General features: G+C 41.7%; 1 protein-coding gene across 5 annotated transcripts; it reads right to left on the reverse strand.

Annotated features, from left to right (window-relative positions):
• Window positions 1-302: 302 nt before the first annotated feature.
• NFIL3 (nuclear factor, interleukin 3 regulated) lies at window positions 303-15,972 on the reverse strand. 5 transcript variants are annotated; one of them, XM_055699293.1, is made up of 3 exons: window positions 15,181-15,363; window positions 14,080-14,202; window positions 303-4,329 (listed from the first exon to the last, which is right to left on the reverse strand). In XM_055699293.1, exon 3 carries the CDS (start codon window positions 4,141-4,143, stop codon window positions 2,767-2,769), a length of 1,377 nt encoding a protein of 458 aa, XP_055555268.1. In that variant the 5' UTR covers window positions 4,144-4,329; window positions 14,080-14,202; window positions 15,181-15,363; the 3' UTR covers window positions 303-2,766. The 5 variants fall into 5 exon arrangements, with proteins under 5 accessions (XP_055555268.1, XP_055555269.1, XP_027656818.1 ...); XM_027801017.2 differs by lacking the exon at window positions 15,181-15,363 and adding an exon at window positions 14,337-14,794 and having other exon boundaries at window positions 2,457-4,329; XM_055699294.1 differs by lacking the exons at window positions 14,080-14,202; window positions 15,181-15,363 and adding an exon at window positions 15,906-15,972.
• Window positions 15,973-21,960: the final 5,988 nt, after the last annotated feature.

Here is a 21,960-nt window from a genome sequence, read left to right on the forward strand (position 1 = left end):
GGTAGGGAAAGAGGGGGGTGGTGGTGGGTGGTGTCTGAGTGAGGGGCCATCTACACCGCATGTACACTGCAGTGAAGCTGTTGACAGTTGCATCTGGTGAAAGTGCAACTGTAGCCAAGATCAGGGCTTTGTATATACCACCCACACTGCTGCAACTTCGTAACCTCACAACGCCTGTGGAAGATACTCCAAATACTTGCTGCAGAAATACTGAGTTCAGCACAGGAAGATTCGTCATCAACCGCAGCTAACACCTCTGTGTTGGACTAGGATGATGAATGTAATAGAAAGTCATGTTGTAATTAGATCTGGTTTTGAACAAAAGACAAATTATTTATTTCTTTCTTCAAATGAAGCATAACACTAAGGTATAAAGGGAGTATAAATAACATCTGATTGTGCTCCTAAGCTCCATGCTATAACTTTCTTGCAATGACATCCTTCAACAAATTAACTACATCATTACTGTTAAGTATTAATTGCACAAAACAGATACACAAAATATATAATGAGCTAGAAAGAGGACAACATTCTTCCATTATGACAAACAACTCTAACAAGAAATGGAAAAAAAACAAAAACCAATAGATCTAGGCTTACACAGATGGCAACACTGAGAGTTTTAAGTCCTCTCTTTTAACACATTACATGTGATAAATAATATGCAAAATATTTAAAGAATTTTATTGTTGCTTACAGAAGATACTTAGCAAGCAAAGAGACAGTAGTAATCACTGCCTCATGTCTCATATCCCCATCATTCAATGCAAATTTTTACATTTCATGCAATAATCCTGAGCTTATTTTCAGTAACATTGAAATGTCATCTATATTAATTACCAAATACATACAGAGCCCAGCTATGGGGTCTATTGTATTATTAAGGCATGAAAAAAGAATAACAGTTTATTAACTCTGAATGCCACAAATACAGCATAGCAGTTAGAAGGCTCAAAAAAGCTCAGAAAGTACCAGTGATTTCTGTGCCAAGGTCCTCCCAGAACGTGACTGTGAATCATCAGCTCCTGAAAAGGTACAGAATCAAATCCTGGTCTTGCTGACATCAGGGAGTTTTGCCATTGCCTTGACTGCTGGACCAAGCTTCAGAGCTATTAGGAGCGACTCAGACTCCTCTTCATATCCCCAAAAAATTGACAAACTTCCTCTCACTCAAGTCAAGTATGAATTTAAAAAACAATACCTACATATTGTTTTCTTAATTAGTATTTTAATTCTATGGAAAGGTTCCATTCATTATACAGTATGGCAATTAATAAAAAGCCTTTTCAGAAAAAGCTTAATTGTTAGTCTGATATATTAGTATGTTAAAAGAAGGGGAAGTATCATGAAAAGAACCTCTGCCAAGTCTATGTTCTATTTATAAATTATTTTAAATTTTAAAATGAAAGACTTTGGTAAGCCAAACCAAGGATGTGTGATGCAATTGTAGTCTCTGTGGTTCAATGGCTCTTCTCAAAGACAAAGAGCATCGCAGCCCTGTCCAGACATAAAGTGAAGAACTTATCATCTGCATAAATTGTAAGGGGCTAGTAGTATCTGGATTGTGCAGTTCTTCACACAGTCTTTATTTTACATGTAAGAAGTTCTTGCAAAATGCTCCATAGTGAGACAGGGTATTCCAGTTCAGTTAACCAAGCCACTGAAACCAAGGCCAAATTGGTTCTACAACTTGCTTACAATTGCATTATGTCCCACACTGGGAACTAAAACAGCAGATAGTCTCCTCTAAGTTTGCTACTACTATTGCCTGCCCCTTATATAAATATTTGCCTAGTTGAGCTCAAACTTTACAGATCCAGTAGCCTTATCCTTCATCTACAGGTGAACCACAGTCTGCCAAGGAAAGAACCATGGTATACAAGAGGAACAGACTCTTTTATGCAGCCTTTGTGCATACTTCTTTCCACATCTGCACCCCTTGCACACACAAGCCAACCCTTGACAGAGATGGTGTTGTCCAATTCTTACACTGCAAGGCTCTGAAAACTTTGCAGATGCACAAATCCAACTTAAATAACTTCATCTAAAACATCAAGTTACCATATTGAAAAAATGGTTCATCACAATTAACCATTCAGGAAACTCATTACAGTCTCATGTGAGATAGAATGACAAAAAAAGGTTGCTGATATTAGTTACTGGGTTAGAATTTGTATGGTTTTTGGTTAACTTCCACTAATAAATAAGTTAAAGAAGGCTAAGGCTATAAATCGGTACTGTTTCACTTATAAATATTCACTTTATTTCTATTCTCTTCTAAAAAAGGAGTTAAGGAAAAAGGTGGCCAGAAAGACTACACATGTTGTAAATTGTAATTTGGTTGTTAGGCTGTAAAAACCAAACGTAAGTGAAATTGAGCACAGTGTAAGAAAAAGCCAGTTTTTAATTAACAACTTATTTACAAGTTCATAAAATCAACTGAACTGGAGTAGATGTTCTGTGTTTGTCACCAATATTTTATTGTAACTGGTAACTTGCACGCTTTATAGTAGAAGAACAAAAAGAAAATAGAGTTCACTATATACAGCCTTTGTACAGGCTATTTGACTATACACAAGGCATAGTGATCATGACACAACCTAGTCTTCATAATAATTTGTGCACAAAAAGACACCAATCAGACATTACGTGAACATTACAGTGAAATGACATCACAAGTCCAGTGAAAATTCCGCATAATACAAAACATGTTGATCTACTGCAAATGACATCCTTTAAAACAATAAGCCTTTATTCAGTAGTAACTTAACCAGAGTCTGATGCAGAGATTTGTTGTGTAGTTATAAGTCTTTTAAGTGACGCAACCTCTGCAGATAAGCTTGCTATGCCCTGCTTCAAATACAGGTTCTCTGACTCAGAGACATTGTAGATATTGTCTTTTATTTCAACAACTCCAGTTTTGCAACCACTCTGAATTTTTACATTGAGTTCCTTCTGATGCCAGAGTTCTGGTTTAAGTGACCAGTCTTGGATGTTAGTCACTTGAACCGAGAAAGGAGTGTGAGAAGAATGCACCAAGTTTTGTGCACCATGCTTTTCAAGCTCAAAATGTCTTTTTGAAGACATGTCAATGGGTGATGACAATTTCTGTGTTGCTTCATAGTCATTATCCATTGCTTCCACCTTAACTTGCATGGCTTTGGCTTTAATTCGAAGCTTGTGAGGCAAGGCTGAAGAATTCACTTCTGGAACTTTAACTGTTGCATGAACATTTTTATGTTCAACTGGGGAATGGATTGGACCCTTAGGAACCTGCTGTTCATCTTCTCCATCAGATGACTTTCCAACTACACCATCATCAGTTTCTGATGTTCTGGGGGAATTACTGGAGGACCTATTAACTTGCAAGAGAGGAGGAGAATGTGAGTACACGTTAAAGGTAGCTCCCATGTAGTTTGGATATATGGATGCTTTATATGAACCTCTGTCATCTCTTGTCTCTCTCTCCAATTCCATGGGCTCTTGTTTTATAATCTGGAACTTATTTTCAGGACTTCTGCAGTTGCTTTGTATACGACTTGGTTGAGTATGCTCTGCAGATGATATTTCAGACACATCAGACATTGAGCTTTGAGGAGAGTGTTTAATGACAGAAATACAACTGCTACCGACTATAGATGGTTCATGTTCATCTGCAAATGAGTTAATATTTGATTTGGAACTCTGATAGTCTTGGAAATACACAGTTGTTGAGCTACTGAGTTTCTGTATCTCTTGGGCATAGGCTGCAGAACTAATTAAACCAAACTTTAGCTTCAATGAAAGCAGCTCTGCCTTCAAAGTGGCATTCTCCTCTCCCAGTGCAATTAGTTTGTTCTCTAAGACAAGGTCATTCAGTCGCCGTTTTTCACGAGATCTTTTGGCAGCTTCATTATTTTTTCGCCTCTTCTCCCAATACATAGCATCTTTCTTTTCATCTGGAATGAATTCTCGCTTTCTCCGGCAAGCTGAAGATTTGCTTTTTCCACTACTTGCTTCAGTAAGTAGTATATCTTCATTTGTAGACAATTCTTCAGACACTTCTGCTAAAGTTGACTTAAGTACCATGATTTTGTCCACATTGCTACTTGTGTCAACAGGTCCGTGTTCTTTTTTAAGGGTCTGCATTTTTCTCAGCTGCATCAGAAACAATTTGTAGAAGATCTACAATAAGCAACAGAGCAAGCTATTTCCCCAGTATTTCTCACTCCACTTGATAAATACAGTAATTTTAAATCCACACACATTCTTCCTTTTCTTTCATAGTCTCAGACAGAAGTGTCTAGAACCAATTTTCTTAGCTGAGGAAACAGGAATCTTCTTAAAAACCTGGAATAAATAGAGAATTTGATTACTATCTAGGAATTGCAGGTTCAGGACATGCAAAAGTAGTTTTTGATAAAAAAAGACTAGCATTTTGTTCATTAAATCTGCTGAAATATGAAGACAGCTCAACATTGAAAAAACTGATATTCTAAGCTTTATGATACCTGCACAGCAAATTACTTCCAAAAAAAATGTAATATGATCCATGCAAAAAAAAAAAAAAAAAAAATCAGTCAAAATATTTTTGAGTTTTGATCCCACAGTAATGTTGTCACAGAACTTTCCATGATAACACTGACCAACTGAAGCCTCCAACAGTTAATACCGCAGGACACCAGGCATGTTGATGAGCAGCCCTGGATAGTATCTTGTTCTTCATATTAAAGCATCTTTTCTGAAAACAGCTGTAGTGTGTGACTTAAAAATGCCATATATTTGGGTCCGTCATGGATTAAAAATAACATACACATTTATAGAAGGTGGAGTGCTTTCTATTGTCTTAAAATAACACCACTATCCATTGAAACTGTTAAAGATTTAATTACTGGTTTTGCATCCTATAAAAAAATATATCTATGCATATATAGTTATAAATACACAAATGCTTATACACACTTGAAATTTTAAAATGCCTTTTTTGATCAATCATATCAATTCAAACTAGTCAATACATACACATAATTTGGGCAAATATCTAACTATTAAAAAATACTGGCAAGGAAAAAAGTATTAGGTAATTTTTTTCTTGTCTTACAAAGAAAACTTTTAAAATCAGTATTGAAAAATACATTAGAGATGTAACATTTAATTAGTAATTTGCACTTGAAAAATAGTCTTATTACATCAAAGTAAAGTTTAATACCATTGAGGCATGTGTACCTTTAGAAAATACTGTTTGCATTAAAGTGGAAGTTTAGATGTAAAAATCTTACCATTAACAAAGGAAAACTAGCTTAACCTTTAGCTTCAGACATTTTAATGATAAATTTGAACTTAGCATTTAAATTGGTCTTCGTTCTGTTTGGTCCCTCTTAATCTAAAAATACTTTATTCTCAAAAGACCATTTAGTCTTGATCTGAGATATAGCTTCTCAATATCTCATTTTCTACAGTCAGTCATGTTTCTGGTAAAATAAATGTAATATGCCAAGTGCTTTTATAGAACTGACTATTGAGACAACAATGATTCTTGCCTGTACAGCAACAAAAACCCCTCAACAAAACAACAACAAAAACCAAAACAAAAAGAGTCAGCCACTTCAGATTAATGTCACTATTTATTGGGAATGTTTTCACAATGACTAATGAAACTAATTTTAACATTATCAGTTGGGAAAGTTATGAAAGAATTAATGAATTGTATTCTGCCAGGTTCTCTTGTCTTTCCCAGAAGGCAAAGAGGAGTGAGTGATGTAATAACAATTAAGCAGGGTCATAAAGACTCAGGTTTCAAGCTGGGTTCTGTTCCATCAGACCATGCCAACTCTTCTGTCATGAAAAATTAACACATTTAATAGAACAGCTAAGTAGAATTTCCTAAAATCCATGGTTAATTACTGACATGTAACTATTTGTCTTCGATAACACAGCCTTAATGGAAAATAGATTTAGAAGCCAGCCACACCAAAGACAGCATCTAATATTTTAGTGCAAAAGCAGCACCACAAATTGCCATGTTTGTAAAGGAGAAATGTATCTCTAATGTACAAGCAATTATATAGTTAGATCCTGATCCAAAATTCAAATCAGAGTCAAAGGGAGCTTTCTGTCAAGTTAAATAGGAGCTGGATCAGGTTTAAAAACAAAAATAAGCCCTACAACAAAGCAACATCCATTTGTCCAAACAGTCAGCATAATTTGATTTGCTGAAGAATCTGTATAGCCATTCTGCCCAATTTCACTGCTACACGTAATCAGTGGTTTAATTAATATGCATATCATTTTAAATCTAGTGCAACTCACTAGTTCTAAAAAAAAATATCATTGTTGAACACACAGAATTTAAAAATTAAAAAAGGCCACAGGAATTCTTGTGACATTTGTAGATCTCTGTAACACGACTACATTAAAAGAATAACAATACTGGGATTTTATTTCATTATCCTGTAGCACTGAGAATGCACAGCTATTGATCCATAATTGTCTTGATATACTACAGCCACTGCATTCACTTGTATCATTAATAACTTCTGCATTTCTGTACACACAGCTTCTACAGCGAACAGCAGGAAACAGTATAACATGTCTGAATACCTATGAAATCATCACTTGCCTCTTAGTATACATCTCAGCCAACTGTCACGAAAATCAAAAGGGTTCAAAACAACTTTTGTGACATTTCAGAGCCTTACAAATACAGACATCTTACTGCATTTAACAGTACTAGAGAGCTACACTCAAACCCAAATAAAAATTTATTCTCTTAGAAAACGGATACTAACATGCATTCATCACTATTTCCTGTATATTTATCTGCCATATACCCTGGAACATCTACACTTACTCATAACAGTAGCAACAGCAAGGAAGTACTTACAGGATCTGCGCATATCTTAAAAGAATGAAACTGTACCTACACAGATTTAATCCAGCCTCTTTTCCTCTATATTCCAATCTTCGATTTCCCCACAAGACTGTTTTAGGATAAGAACTACGACTTTGTGAATGTAAGAACACCTGTATAGTCTCCAGCTCAAAGTGATCACACTTTGGCATTTGTCCAACACTGTAATCTAAGAAAAATACTAATAATGACAAAAATAATGATGATAATAATAATAATAATAATGAGAAAAAAGTTGTTGGCTTGTTCAGGGGGGTTTCCTAAAGGAATGTATCTTTATAGTTTATCAGTATGACCATCTGTGTATCAGTAAAAACTCAACTGCATGTGCAAACAATCTCCTGCAGCCTAACACTGGCACTGAGCTGCACTTCACAACCCAACAGCCTGCAGAGCTCATGTCCCTTGTGTTCCACGGGACTTCTGCAGTCTGAGCCATTCCAGTATACGACCTGCTCACTGTAGCACTGGTAACTCCCGTTTTGGCCAGCCTCTCTCCTGCACACACTGTTCCTGGCACAAACAGACAGAACGTAAGTAGCATGCAAAGCTACATCAAATATTAATTGTGTATCAAAACAAGCACGTTTTTGTGTGCAGTATTGAACTTTGCTGTCTTGTCAGAGTCCAACAGTAAAGCTGTCAAGACAGATGTTTAACCCACTGACATAGTCCTACTGGTTTGCTATTTATGTAGTTAGTTCTAATGCCATTGCTTTAGTGAATTAGCAAAACAATATATCTTTACTTCTTTCTACATCTTCCTTCAGCACTTTTATCATGAGAACTGGAATTGCTGCTTAACACACAGGAGTCAAAGCCCTTGTTTATGAATATTTCTCCATGTGGATCAGCCCAATGCTGAGTCTGTAAACCAATTAAATTCCATCTGATGATAATGGTAAAATGCCTTCAGTGAAGCCAGCCATTTCCTTCACTTGCATTTTATAATTCCACTGGAAAACATCGGTATTTACACATAAATTAATGAACTGTAATGATTCCTCTGAATATATTTCAGATTCCAATATTTTCCCTTATGATTAATTTTTCAATTGCTTTATCACTCCCTCGTAAAGTGTTATAAAACCAACATTTAATACTGCCTTACATTAGTCACTGCTAAAGATATATATGTATATATTCTTGGTTGGTTGATGTTAATGGCATTGAGTGACAATTCAACAATGTAATAACACTTGACCCTATTAACTTAATTACAGACCCAGTCTTGCTCCCCCAGCAATTTTTGCCATTGGCTTCAATAGAAGCAGGGTACAATTCCAGATCCAAGTATTAATGAGACTGTTGTATAGAACTCATGCCATTGAAGCAAGAAATTATGTATGCAGTAATCATGAAAAATTAATTTATCCATGGACTTCAAAAAATACTTCAGTGAACTGATTGTGTCAAATAGTACATTAAGGATTAATCCTGGGGATTTGTGTATTCACACTCTAATAATTGAAAAGTTTCAGAAAGTTGAAGGACAGGGCCACAATCTTTCTTTTCTGTGTAATTTAATCACACAAGTAATTTCCACTTTAAAGAATGCACGTGGGCCTTCCCACGTACATGTTTCCCCACAGAGTAACTCCATATTATTCTTGGTATTTCACAAAATAATTCATGCTACCTCCACACCTAATTTTTCAAATGTATCACAGAATGAGACAACCAATTGTTTAATTCTATTGCTCTAATATTTTGATAGGGCTTTCATTCAGTTTCATAAAATCACATTTCTACCAGCTGGATGCTCAACCACAATTCACTTTTGTATCACCATGTGTCCAAAACATTTCTCAGTCCATCAAAATGGAAGAAAATAATGGCACAACTTCTTGTTTTAGGAAAAAAAAACAAACCACATGCCTCTATCACTGTCAGTACTATATGGCAACCTGCAAAAAAACAATTAAAGCTCATTACCAATACGTCTGTGCATATTTTCAGTTGCTGTCGTCCATATTTTCCATAGGTATCATTAATTATATTACTGCTACCATTCTGTCACAGGTTATCTGTTTTGAAAATCTGTCTACATACCAGAAAGGCTGGTGTACAACCTGCTCAGATACCAGTTTGCAATCCAAACTTTGAAAAACTGAAGCATATAGTTTGCACTTTATATTCAAAGTGTTTTAAAAACAGTTGCTATCTGTCTCAAGACTTCTATGAGGTACAGAAAAAATATCATCCTCATTGCACATGCAGGACAGGAGGCAGAGTTTAAGCTTAGGTCAAGAATACACAGCCTGCCTAAACACTGCTGAAATACTTCAGAGCTATTCTAACTCTACCGTTTTTCACAGAAAAAAAATATGCCATGGAATTCTGCACCTCTCAGGTCTGTCATAAGTCAGAAATCCTCTCCAACAGAGGATGTGGCCTCATTCCAACCTCCACTGAAATCCTTCAACATACTTTTTCTTGCCTTTTATCTAGTACCATTAACAAAATTCTATTACTGTTGAAGAAAAGCTCTAATGCTAGCTCCACTGGAATAGGATATTTTCCCTAGAAAAGATTTGGGGGCAAGAGGGTCTAGAGAATGTAGAGCAAAAGAACTTAAAACTTTCTGGGAAAAAACTAGGTGACTACATTTTATGCCATGACAGACAGGGTATCCACAGTCACAAAAGGGAAAAGCATTTACAGTACAAAAGTTACCATCAATTACTGCCATTATACAGTTACATTCATGGAGACCACAAATCCATTACAATAGCACTGAGCAATGCAGAACTATTGATCTTGTACACAGTTCCCCTTCCTTACAACTTCATGGGCATCTTAAATGCTTACCGTTTCAGGATCAATGTGTAATTAGGTCAGTGGAACACTGATGATGATAGCTTTGTACAAGATGACCCATTTTTGCTAAAATGTTGATCATCTTATTGAAAGAAAGTAATGGGAGATGTCTACACAATGTAGTCCACTGGGAACATAAAAAAATTATTTATTATGCCCCTTTTCAAACAAATATATATAAAAAAATGAATAAAATAGTCATGAAACTTGGAACACTACTGCACCTTCATATTACCCACCTCCAAGCTGTCCAAACCCCAGAAAGTTGATGTCACATTTAATTTTTACAGAAGACTTTCATTGTTAGGAAAACTACTTAAGTTACTGTTTATCTTAATAACTACAAATTAAAGTACAGCCTTCTTTCCAAAGGTAAATTACACATATTACACAAATAAAAATATTATTTGGAGAGCAGGAAACATACGTTAGAGGTAGCTGTTGCTCAAAAAGGTCAGTCAAGCTTAATAGGTGCAAATTTGACCTATATTTTATTCCATTTCCTTAGGAAAACAGTATGGGAAAAATTGAACAGATCTGGTAGAATCAAACAAGCTGTTTACTGCTTTGTTTTAAAGGATGGAAAACAAGATCTAACAATGTTACCCAACATGCCAGGAAAAACTCTAAAACTAAGAAGCAAAGTAAATACAAATATAACTTAAAGGAAATACATATATAACTTATGTATTTAATTATATAAGTACAATAACTGTATTTTGTGTATGTGCATATAAATCATGCCATTTGAAATAATCACATCACTTTCCAGTACTTTTAATAAGACCCCAATAGAAACAATGGTTACTGAAGTTATAGTACTATGACAGTATGTTTCTGCTCGTTCCAATAGCTACTTGACAGCAGGAAAAACTAGACAGCAAAAAGCTGTGACTTAATTAATAGTAACAATGTTCTGGAAATACAATCTCAGCTTTCCCTCAGTTAAGAGCCATAAAAAACCCAACAACAAACAAAATCAATTGTTAATTATTCTGACAACAAATGTTTTTTTATTATTGAACTATGGTCTTAAAATGCCAAGCATGGACCAGAGTTTCAGATGACCTACATTTATAGAGCGCTATTTAAAGGCAACAGAATTATGTCAATTAATCCCAGCTGATGTTCTAAGCATACATCTTGTTATATAACAGCTGAAGTACAAATATGTAAAACAAACACCACCTGTAAAATGTCGGTATCTACCACTCATTGCAAACAGAACAGAGAATAGCAATTTTTAGAGCTCTGGTTCTGTGAGATGGTCCAGGCAGGAAGATCACTGCCCATGCCAAGCACCATTTTCTTTATTGGGTTGTGTTCTAGTCGTAAGTGGAGGTCTTGCAGTATGGGCATCTATACAGCTAACGGCTGTGCAGCCACCTCTGTGGCAAAAACTGGTTAATTATTCAAATACTTCAGGACAGACTGAAAATTACACCAAGATGGAGCAACTCAAGAAAGGCGAAAAGTCCCCCAACTTTAAATAAGGTTTTATTTCTGCTAGAAGATAGATTTGTGTAGTACCTGTCACTAGACCCAGTCTCATAGTATGCTAGTTTGGGCATGGATCAATTCAACACACGAATTAGAAAAAAACACAGGTTATCTAAGGAGGTCTTAATAATAATTAATTTCAGATCCACCTTTTAACACAATGAGTTTTTAAGGCAGTTGTTTCTATCACATTTTGAGTCAAGTCCAAGTATGCCCTTGCTTACACAATCTTATTTTTGACAGTCATGCTTAGCATCACTATTAAACAGCTACATATACCTTGTTTTCTAAAAAAAAAAATATATATATTTTTTCAATTATTTTCAAACATTGTAAAATACTGTAACATGGACTGTCATTTTCTTTTAGAACAGACTGCAAGAATTGGCCATCTATTTGCATTTTTGTTTCTATTACATATCCTAAGCACATTTATATCTCATAACTGGCTGTAATGATCATGGCAAGGTCACCTAGAAGAGTCAATTAAGCTGATGAGTCAGATACATTGCTTAACAGTGTGTAATAAGACTCAAACAGAGGATTTTATTGTTCATGTTATTGCATCATAGTGATGTTATAACAGCAGCAAGATTGCTGTCTGGAAAAAAATTATTGCATAAGGACAGTTTGCATAACTTTTTTAAAATAAGTCAATTTAAAATGAGCTAAAGGTTTATTTTATTTATGAGTTTTATTTCAAGACAAAGGATTGAAAAAAGCAGCATGGTACTGATACCTTTCACAGATTCTATTTAGACTTTATTGCAATATGCAACAGAAAGAATGTCTGTATGTTCTACAAATTTCAGCCAAAGCATGGCAAATACTGTTCCTTCTTAGGATGAGATAAGCTGTGAGGAGGTCATGTAAGTTCATATTGCTCATGGGAAGACTCTAAGCTTTTTGACACCTTTCAGATCAGTTCCTTTAGGAAAAAAAAAAAAACACTAGCCGCCCCCCCCCCCAAAAAAACCCAACCACAAACAAACAAAAAAAACCCCAAACAGCAGAAATTTGAGGCTTTGAAGTTGAATCCAGGAAGCTCGATATTTTAAAAGCTAGTTAAGAATCCTTTGGAGAATGAGTTAAAAATACAGAGTAAATAAAAATGGAAAGTGGAGGCATATCAAACTGAAGACCGTTAGCACTTCAGCAGTCAAAGACATCTGTAACACAAGAACTTCTATAACAATAACAGTTAGTGCCAATGATATTAAGGATCTTTATGCAGTAATCTTTGAACTTGCTGGTTTAAATCAGGTCTTTGGGCCAAAACCCAAATCTGTATTCATTCAAGTTTCCCATCAAAGACAACATTTTGATTGAATAAGGACCATAAAAGTGATACACAGCAGTATTTTAAACAAGGGTCTGGACTGAATTAATTATGGAGGGCAAAGATGACTCAAAGTGGGTTACATACACAGGAGCAAACACAATGAAACTCAGCGCAGCCATTCAAGTTACAAGGACAAGAAAAAAAAAAGGGGGTGTGTGTGGTATTTTTAACACAACAATAAGTCTCAAGGCAGCTTCACAATCAAAGCTGTACTTGACCCCAACAACCAAGCAGCAGAAAAGTTTATGCATGTTATCAAGAATATTGCATTTTTCAAAATATGTTGCTGCCTCTACCTACAGCAGGTATACCAAACCTAAAGACAGCGTCTGGGGTACTCGGTTTGGACTTTGGAGGTTTCAGTCACAAGCACAGTGATGTTGGTTTCATCTACTTAGAGGACCATTTTAGTCGCAGGCACACACACACACACACACAAAATATAATCACCTAATCTTGAAAGCCAAGCTGTTCACCAGCAACTTCCAAGCTATGCTCCCGTTGGCGACAGGGCATAAGCTGACCCCAGAGCACAGGACGTCCAGCCACGGCTGTTACCACTGCAACGCCGAAATGACTTGGCAAAAATAACCGAATTGGGCAATGGCCATTTTTTTTTTTTTTCTGGTTGGTTGTTGTTGTTGTTCCTTACGTAAGGAGAAAGCCGAAAATACTCGGGTCACGGGAGCGGGGGATGTGCAAGGCTATCTCACGCCTACCTGCGAGCCGTACCCCTTCCGCAGGGCAGGGAGGCAGGCAACAGCGCGGGGGGGGGGGACGGGGGGGGGACGGACACACACGCACGACGATGGGACCTTTGTCTGGCGCTCCCTGCCTGCAGGCGACGGTGGGACAAGGGGGAGGACGGGTGGGGAGGTGGGGACGTTGTGCGGGGCGCACCGAGCTGCGGGGAGGCGGCGTGCCGCCTCCCCGCAGCTCGGCCCCGCACCGCGCCCGCCACAAAGGCTGCCCGGCTGGGCCCGGCCGCCCCCTACGTGACCGGCGCCGCATGGCGCCCGGCCCGCTCCCCCCTCAGCACGGCCCCGCGCTATCAGCCCGCCGACACCCACCCCCCCCCCCGCCCGCCGCCGCCCCAGCCCAGAACAAAGGGCTGAGGGGGAGCGCCAGCGCCCCCAGCCCTGGCTCGCCCGCCGCCGCGCCCCAACGGCCACCAACGGCTCCCAACGGCCGCTTGGGGAGACGGCGACCCCCGAGCGCGGCCAAAGCCTGCGGGGAAGGTGGACGCCGGATCGGGAGTCGCCTACCAGCTCCACTCCCCGCCGAGGCTGTCACACTGACCTACTTGTGGCGCTGACGGCGGCCCTCGGGGCCCGGCCCCGCTGCCCCCGGGTGCCGGCGGCACCTGGCACCCCCCACCCCGCCGCGGCCGTCAGGGCACAGGCGGGACGGCTCTACCTCTCTCCCCCGGCGAGGCTGACATCTCCTAAACACCTTCCTCCCCTAAATTAGACGTTCCTTTTTTTTTTTTTTTTTTTCTTTTAAAGAAACAGCAAGTGAAAGCCCGTACCGGAGAGATGGCTCAGCGTCTGGGCGAAATGCCTTCCTAAAAATACAGCCTTATCAAAACGTCTCTGAAGGCGTGGAGTTAAAAAATCCGAGCAAATGGCCTCGAACGTCTACGCGCACAGCTCTGGAGAAAAGACCAGAAATAGCACATGAAGCCACAATTGCTAAAATGCGATGGGGCTAAATATAGACGGACACAAATCTCGTTTTAAGGCACCCGGCACGCAGCCGGCGAGCGCGCCTTGCCTCCCCACTTACCCAGTTGTCTACTTCCCTTATTAAACGCACTTTAACGAAAACTGTTACAGTTACGGGTTTCGGGGGCTTTTTTACAAGGCGAGATTGTCCTAGTTTCTTTGTAGCGAGATTATAAAATCGCATAATTAGCTCCCTCTTCCCAGCCCGGCTGCCAGCAAATTCTGTGGTTACATAATGCAACATTTCCAGGAACTATTACGCGATCGGTCCCGCAGCGCCTGAAAAACAGCGACAAAAGTGACGAAAAGGGCTGAGGCAAGCGCGGCCCCGCACGGCGTGGGGACAGGGGCCGGGCCGCTGCCATTAATCCCGCTCGCCCGCGGGCAACGTCCCCCAGCACCGCCCGAGAAGGGGGGTCCGGCCGGCAGGCTCCGGCAGCACGCAGCGCCCGCCCGTTTGGGGGCCGAGGCGCGGCTGGCGCTCGGGGCTGTGCCCCCCGCACCGCACCGCGACCGCCCGCTCCCCGCCGCCACATTATGCAACGCGGGAGAGCGGCTCCGCGGCGGTGCCCCGGGGGTCGCTGTTGGGAGAGGCGAAGGGGGAGGGGGGGGGTGTAGTGCGGCACGCCGGGAACGAGCACCCCGGCGAGGGAAAGCTTCTGGCGGGCACGCTACGGGCTGCCCCCCGCGCCACCACCCCTCCACCGAGCCGCCCGCCAGCGCGCAGAGCCGGCCCGCCGGGCGGACCCCTCCCCGCCCCGCGGCGGCCGGAGCCGGCTGGGCGCGCATTATGTAACCGCCGCCCGAGCCGAGCCGAGCCGACGCGCAGTAGGCGCCGCAGGCCGGGCGGACACGCTAACTTAGTACCCGCGCACAGCTCCGCACAAGTACGCGCGCCTTCCTACCTGCAGCGCACCGCGGGGCGCAGAGCATCCGCCGCCCCGCGCCGGGCCGCAAGCGAGGCGGGCGGGCAGCCGTGCCGTGCCGCGCAGCGCAGCAGCGGAGCGGCCGGGCGGGAGCGTGCGGCGGCGGCGCGGAGGGATGTGTGTTAGTAGGTCAGGGCTGCGCGGCGCGGGGATCATAGCCCGCATGCCAGCCGCGCCGCGCCGTGAGTGGCGGCCGCGCCGCCCCAATCGGCGCCGCGCACCGCCTGAGGACGGCCAATGGGAACGGCCAGGGGCGGGGCGGGGCGGGGCGCGGGGCGGTGTGTGGTACAGTAGGTCTGTGTGCTGGCGATTGCATAACCGCCGGCGGGGCGGGGGGCGGCGCGGGGCGGGGGGGGGGACGGGGGGAAGAGCAGCGCGGGGGGCGCCGGCGGTTACGTAACCGCCGCGGCCCGCGGGGGGGGGGCGCTCGCCCCGCGCAGTTTCCGCAGGGGCGCAGCGCCGCGCCCCCTCCCCGGCAACGGGAACGGCGGCGGCTGCGCGGGGGCTCGCGGCGGAGGCTGAGCGCCGCCGCGCGCGGTGCCGGGGCGAACGGAGCTCGCGCAGCCTTACCGATGCCTGCGCGCGTGGCGTCATCAGATTGCATCTGTATAGCGTGTAAATAGCAGCCCCGCAGCCCCGGCGGGAGCGCCGCCGTCTCGGGGCAGTTGCACAAGAGCCGGGAGCCGTGCTCCCGAGGCACGTACCTGCCGCCTAGCCATGCATACGGGCAACCCGCCGGCGGGTCGCGCGACGGCTTCGGCTCGCGGAGAATAGTAACGACGGTGTAACAGGGCGAAGGGGGAGCACCGGGGAGGAAGGAGCCCGCCGCCGGCGGCCGGGCCCCGCGCTGGGCGTGCTCCCCGCCGGCGCCGCCCGGCACTTGGCACGGGGTGCAGCGCTCACCCTGCGCGCCGCGGCCGCTGCCCTGCCTCCGTCATCGGCACGGGTGCAGCGTCCTGACAGCGTTTCTTCCGCCGGCCTCGCCCCTGCCCTCACGCCTGCGGCGGCAGCGCCGGAACGCTGCCCGAGAGCGGGGAACGCGGTCTGGGTGAAGCGGTGCCGGCCGCCCCTCCCCCCGCCGGCGCCGCCCGCAGTCCCACCCGCCGCACCTGCGAGCCCCGCCGCTCCCGGCGCAGCGCTGCGGAGCGGGGGTGCGGTAAGAGGGGCGGGCGCTCGTTTAACCTCCGCGTTAGAAAGTGACACACGGCCAGCCAGAAGTCCGTTTCTCGCATCAGAATGCGCTTGAACGTACACATGTCTGATGAAGCGTGCGAGATGTACCTTCCTCATTTTTTTCCCTCACAGCAGGTTTGTTGCTCCTGCTCCTTTTTCCTTCACAAATAAAATTTATGGAGACAACAGAAAATTTTCTTTATTAAATCCTATTTCCAGAACATAAATGATACCTGATTTCATTCTGTTAAACGATCTTATGGAAACAGCACAGTCCTCACTAACATAGCCCTGTTAGATTACTCTGTCATCCCGTATTTATATGTCAACAGAGATAGCCCCCTGGAGCAAAGCAAAGGTAGCAGAAAGCAAATTCGGGCACTGGAAGAGTTCACTGAATACTTTTCAGTTTATCTCAGCCCTCAGTCTTTTATCACACATACCCATATCATCCCTCCACAATAAATCTAAGTGCCTTGAATTCACTTTTACCTGTCTCCCCAGATTACTTATTATCCAAGTCTAATAACCCTTACTCGCACCAATTTTCCCCTCTTCCGTCCCTGTTTCTAATATGTAGCGTACAGAGCCTTGTTAATGGTAACAGACTACGGAGCCCACCATGACTAGAAAGGGGACTGAAAAGCAGCCCGTGTCCAGGAGATCGACCACTGCCTCCATCTGGGGACTGCACAGTCAATTTTTTGCCATGCTTCTGCTTGCCAGTGGATGTACATACACACAAAGATGGTCAGTGTGCTACTGGAAATGTCAGGTGTGAGCTCCAGCAATGATCTTGAAGACCTGCTTGCTCATAAACGTTGGTGGTCTGCTTAAGGTCCTAGGCACCCTGGGAGAACCTATGTGAGGAAACCCTTGCAGCACACATTATATCCCGTACTATGCATATTGTGCTAATACAAATGCACTTGAGAGGCCCCGGACTGTCCAAAACTAATGTAAATCCCAAAACTTCAGGCAACTTTTAAAATGGAAAGGTACATGCCATTTTCACCATAGAAAATATTTATGATGAATCCTGGCTATATACTTTAAACAACTTTAAACCTTGTACTTAGAAAAAATAAACACGGTAATTCAAATTTGCCTTCATAACTTAGATTCTTGAAATATAGAAAGAAGTCTCCAAGGCAATAATATCCTTCCTACGTGGGTGAACAGTCCTGGAAATAATATTCCAGATGGAGTTTGGTAGCCTATTTGCTTATATGTTTGTCACTAATTATAATCAGCCATAAAATCAGACCTGATCTTTCTCCCAGATTAGTGACAAAGATAATTTCTACATTTCATATTACTTCTACTCTGAGGAGTTCAGGAGGGTCAAAACTTTCTATAGCAAAATCTGTTCTTACGCTCCAAACCTGAGTGTGGGTGCTCAGCAAACCCAAGCATAAGGTTAAGATAGAGGGCTGAATGCTGATGTGTGTGGCTGAAGGAACGTATTTCTCATTTTTCCTCCTCTCCTGAGGTACAGAAAAAAAATAGCACAGATGAAAGCCATAGCTAGCATTCTGCACAAAGGGAGTCGAAGGCTTTCGGGAAAACTCTAAAAAGAGAATCTTTCTGTGATTATCCACCTCTGCTGATTTTCCTACTGGAGGGATGAAGTAGGTCATGAAGATCTTTAGCTAAATTCTCAGCTGACTCTAGCATGGTAGGATTTAAACTCGCTTTTGGACAGCACAATATTCACTTCAGCTCCTTTAGGTTCATTGGTTTTTATTACTACACAAAAATTATTTTAATCTACCTCTGATTTTGGCTTAATGAGCACTGCTGAGCCTATACTGAATCATAGTACTGCATGAAGGGTCTAGAAAAGGGGTAATTGAAAAGTGATTAACAAAAATATAACAAAGTAATGTCTGTCACCTCTAACACTGATTGACTCCTTTGCATTCACTTGTATCCATGCCTCTTGGGCTTTCTGTAATAGAAGCTCTAGGTATGACCCAGTCTGAAATTCAGAATCAGTTTAAGTCAACAGTAGAAGTCCCAAGTAGAAGTCTCCAAAGAAGAAAGGCTTTAATTCCTCAACTTTATTATAGTCCACATACAGTACAACATAATAATTGAAATAACATAGAGCCTGGAGCAAAATAAGAATAAAATACTTTTTAAGATTATGATCTATTAAACATATTTAAATAAGTTTTATATATTTATATCATTTTTTTTTAATATGTGTATGTGTGTGCATGTATACACACATACGCACTGGAATTACTGAAGATATGGCGGCTTCTGCTACAATCCTTTGTTTCCCTCCATTACATTCTTTATATCTGTAGGAGGTTCACTACATATCAATGCAATCACGCAAAACTATGTTCACCAATCTTTTTATATATTTAGTGTGATCAGTGCTCAAAAATGTTTAATACTAACCAAGTCCTCCAGGGCTTCCTGCTCAAGATGAGTAGTAGCACAAGTATGATAAAATAGATAATATTTTGATTTTATAAAGATCAAAGCCAGAAATAAAATACATTAAAGAAAAAGGCAAGTTATTTGACTGCAGTTCAAAGTATTAATCAAAATATTTCCATGCATCTGGGAACATTTGTGGAAACTGTACTGGAAAAATATTTGTGCTGTAATGTACTCTTGCTAAAAGCAAACCCAAGAGAAATAGATGTTCACATTGTAAATTAGGCAGACATAAGTGAGGCAATGTTTACTGGAGCTGTTAAATGTGAAGAAACACCAAAAATTGCACAATAAGTGCACAGACTAAATAAAGCAAATTTACATGATACTTTTGCACTGCAAGAGCCAACTTCAGATTGATGGGTCATTCATAACCTTCACATGACATGAAAGTGCAAAAGCAAACTCGATGACTATGAATGGCTTTCATATTCTCAAACAGATCTACAACATAAAACCAAACAGTAAGAAAGTTGTATTAAAATATTTTAGATGACTCTAAAAGAAAACAGAAATGTCCTGTTTCTTAGGACACAGATGGCAATTCTGTCTGCAGAGCCACTAGCAAGTTACCCTACTTAGATTCAGAGGCAATGTAGAGAACAGCTGTATCTTCAGGACTAAAGGAAGTATCTGATTGCACCTGAATATTTTAAATGCAAAGAGAAGTATTTTCAAAAAGGTTCTTTTAATAAATGAACATATATGCCACTACTGAAACTCTAAGGTAGTGCTGCCGATACTGTGGAAAGTAGAAACATGCATTGCCATTCATTTTTCAAGATTAGAGTGGAAAAAAAATCACTGGAAAGCCCTCAAGAACATGAAAATGTGCCATTTTATGAACCATATAGTATGTATGTAGAAAGTGGGAAATGCTATGAATATCCCTGGAAAAAAAAAAAAAAAGTCCAAGCTTCCCTCTACATATGAGCAGCAGACCTGATGAGTAGGAAATCGGTAGCACACCACATAAAAGCACTGGAGAAGGAAAAGGGCAGTCACCCTGCAGTGACTGAGAAGGCAAGGCACACCTTACGCCCACATACGTTTGCAAGGAAGGGGGAGATGACACACAGGTAGGGAGATCAGCAATTTCTCACGGCCAACAGCACAGGAGGGAGGCAAGTGACATTGCAATCGGGATCAGCTCTTTCCAGCCTGTGGTGAAATGGGCTCACCAAGCAGCACACTAAGTTCCAGCTTCATGGCACCTTGCTCAGAGGTTGCCATGGACCAGAGAGGTTTGAAATGTGTAATTACTCAGAGCTGCCTCACTGCTGATATTTGGATAATTCCAATTAAACAATACAGGCCAACAGTTTGCAGGATTTTTGATGTAAAGCGATAATTTCTTGAGAAGAAGTAAGTTCTACTAAAGAGGACCCAAAAGTCCCTCATGTCTAGAGGATCTGCTGGTCTTCAGTGACCGAAGCAATTTGTGACAGGTTCTAGTCTAAAGCCCCAGCAAATTAAGCCTTCTGACCCAGAAGAAAAAATAAAAATCAAAACAAAAAATAAACAACCAAAACCACTGCACAAGCAAACAAACACCCCCCCCCGTGTTTTCACATTTTCCCTTTAAGAGAGTTTCTGTCCAAATGAATATGAACAATCTTATGTCCAAAACAAAATAAAATTTTCTTGCATACAAGTTACCCAAATGACAGTTAACATAAACCTGATTCATCTAGATGAGATTACTCAAAAATGATGAAACAAGTCAAAAACTTCACTTCCTGGTCTCCCAGCAAAGCCAAGACAAGGGAAAGTCAAAACTCTTAGGCAGAGGTTTTTAGATATGACCTAACACTATTCACCACCACGTTTCCAGTCATCTATTTTTCTGCTTGATTTGTCATACTCTAAGGTGAGAGATGTGTAAAGAAACCAGTGGGATGGTTTTTTACAGTCATTTCTTATACACATTTGAGACTTGGTCTTGCCATTTAATCTTTGTTCATATTAGTCATCCCACTGGCTTTGATGATTTACATTTGTGAGTAATCCTTACTTAAGTGACAGCACTAAATCTATAAGAAATGTACCTCACTTGATTTTCACTAAAATGTTTGGAAGTCTAGTATGCTTGACTACTGAAGGCAGACAGACAATGAGGACAGATATTTTTCTGTGACGTTGTGCTTTGAGGAATGATGCTAAGAGCAAACATCGCATGACGGATTTTTACAGCCACAATAACAACTAAGAATAGTAAAATGCGTATTAAAATGCTGAGCAGTTGGCTCTCCTATGACAGTAATTATCAGTGAGTCATTTGTTGAAGCCACTATGCTTTGCAAAATCGTTGGAAGTGTGTTCTATTGAAGTGAAAATTGAGTAGTAAACTTAAAGACATCAAGAGCTATAAAAAGTTTGTCACACAGCAATGAATAGCAGAAAGACAAGAAGAAGCCTTTGTTCTGTGTAGGGGATGTCTGTGCTACTGTTTTATGGTTATTGTATGTTAAAGCTGTGCAAGCACTGGGCAGGCTAATTATAGCCTTGTAAGAGAATGGAGTATAATTCTTAGTCTTAGACCCTCGCTCTCAAGGACTGTGGAGAGTCTGGAAAACCCCCTTAGCAGGGATCATTGAAAAGCATGCTCCTGGTTGTTCAACAGCCATTGTTTCATGGACTTCAGCACTTACAGTCAGGCAGACGGCTTAATTCAAACTTTTGCTCCTGAAATTCTCTGCTCAGCTACTTGGTAACCTCGGAGGACTAGAAATAACATTGCCATCATTCCTTTTCACCTTTATAGTGCTCAGATAATTACTTTCCTTCTATGCATGCAGCAGGGAGGTGGCGCCTTTCTTGCAGATGAGTCCAGCTAGTACCTACAGATGTGGGGAACTGGAACCTCTTCTACTCAAGTCCAGAGGAGGGCTTTGTCTGATAGACATTTGGAAAAATCTCTACCAACCATTGCTGGTATAAATCCCTGTTGCACTGTTGGTTTCCTAATTCCTGGACTGCAGAGCTCTAAAACTGGTATCCAGAAGGGTGGTTAACATGTGGCTTAATATGCAGAAATAGAGTTAAAAAGCTACCAGAGCAGACACAAACAGCAAAAGTGAGCTTGCCTTTACAGCATAGCCATGGGGATAATTCACCATGGGAGAAGGGTGC

The sequence above is a fragment of the Falco cherrug genome, chromosome Z (genome assembly GCF_023634085.1).
Source record: "Falco cherrug isolate bFalChe1 chromosome Z, bFalChe1.pri, whole genome shotgun sequence".
Taxonomy (NCBI): domain Eukaryota; kingdom Metazoa; phylum Chordata; class Aves; order Falconiformes; family Falconidae; genus Falco; species Falco cherrug.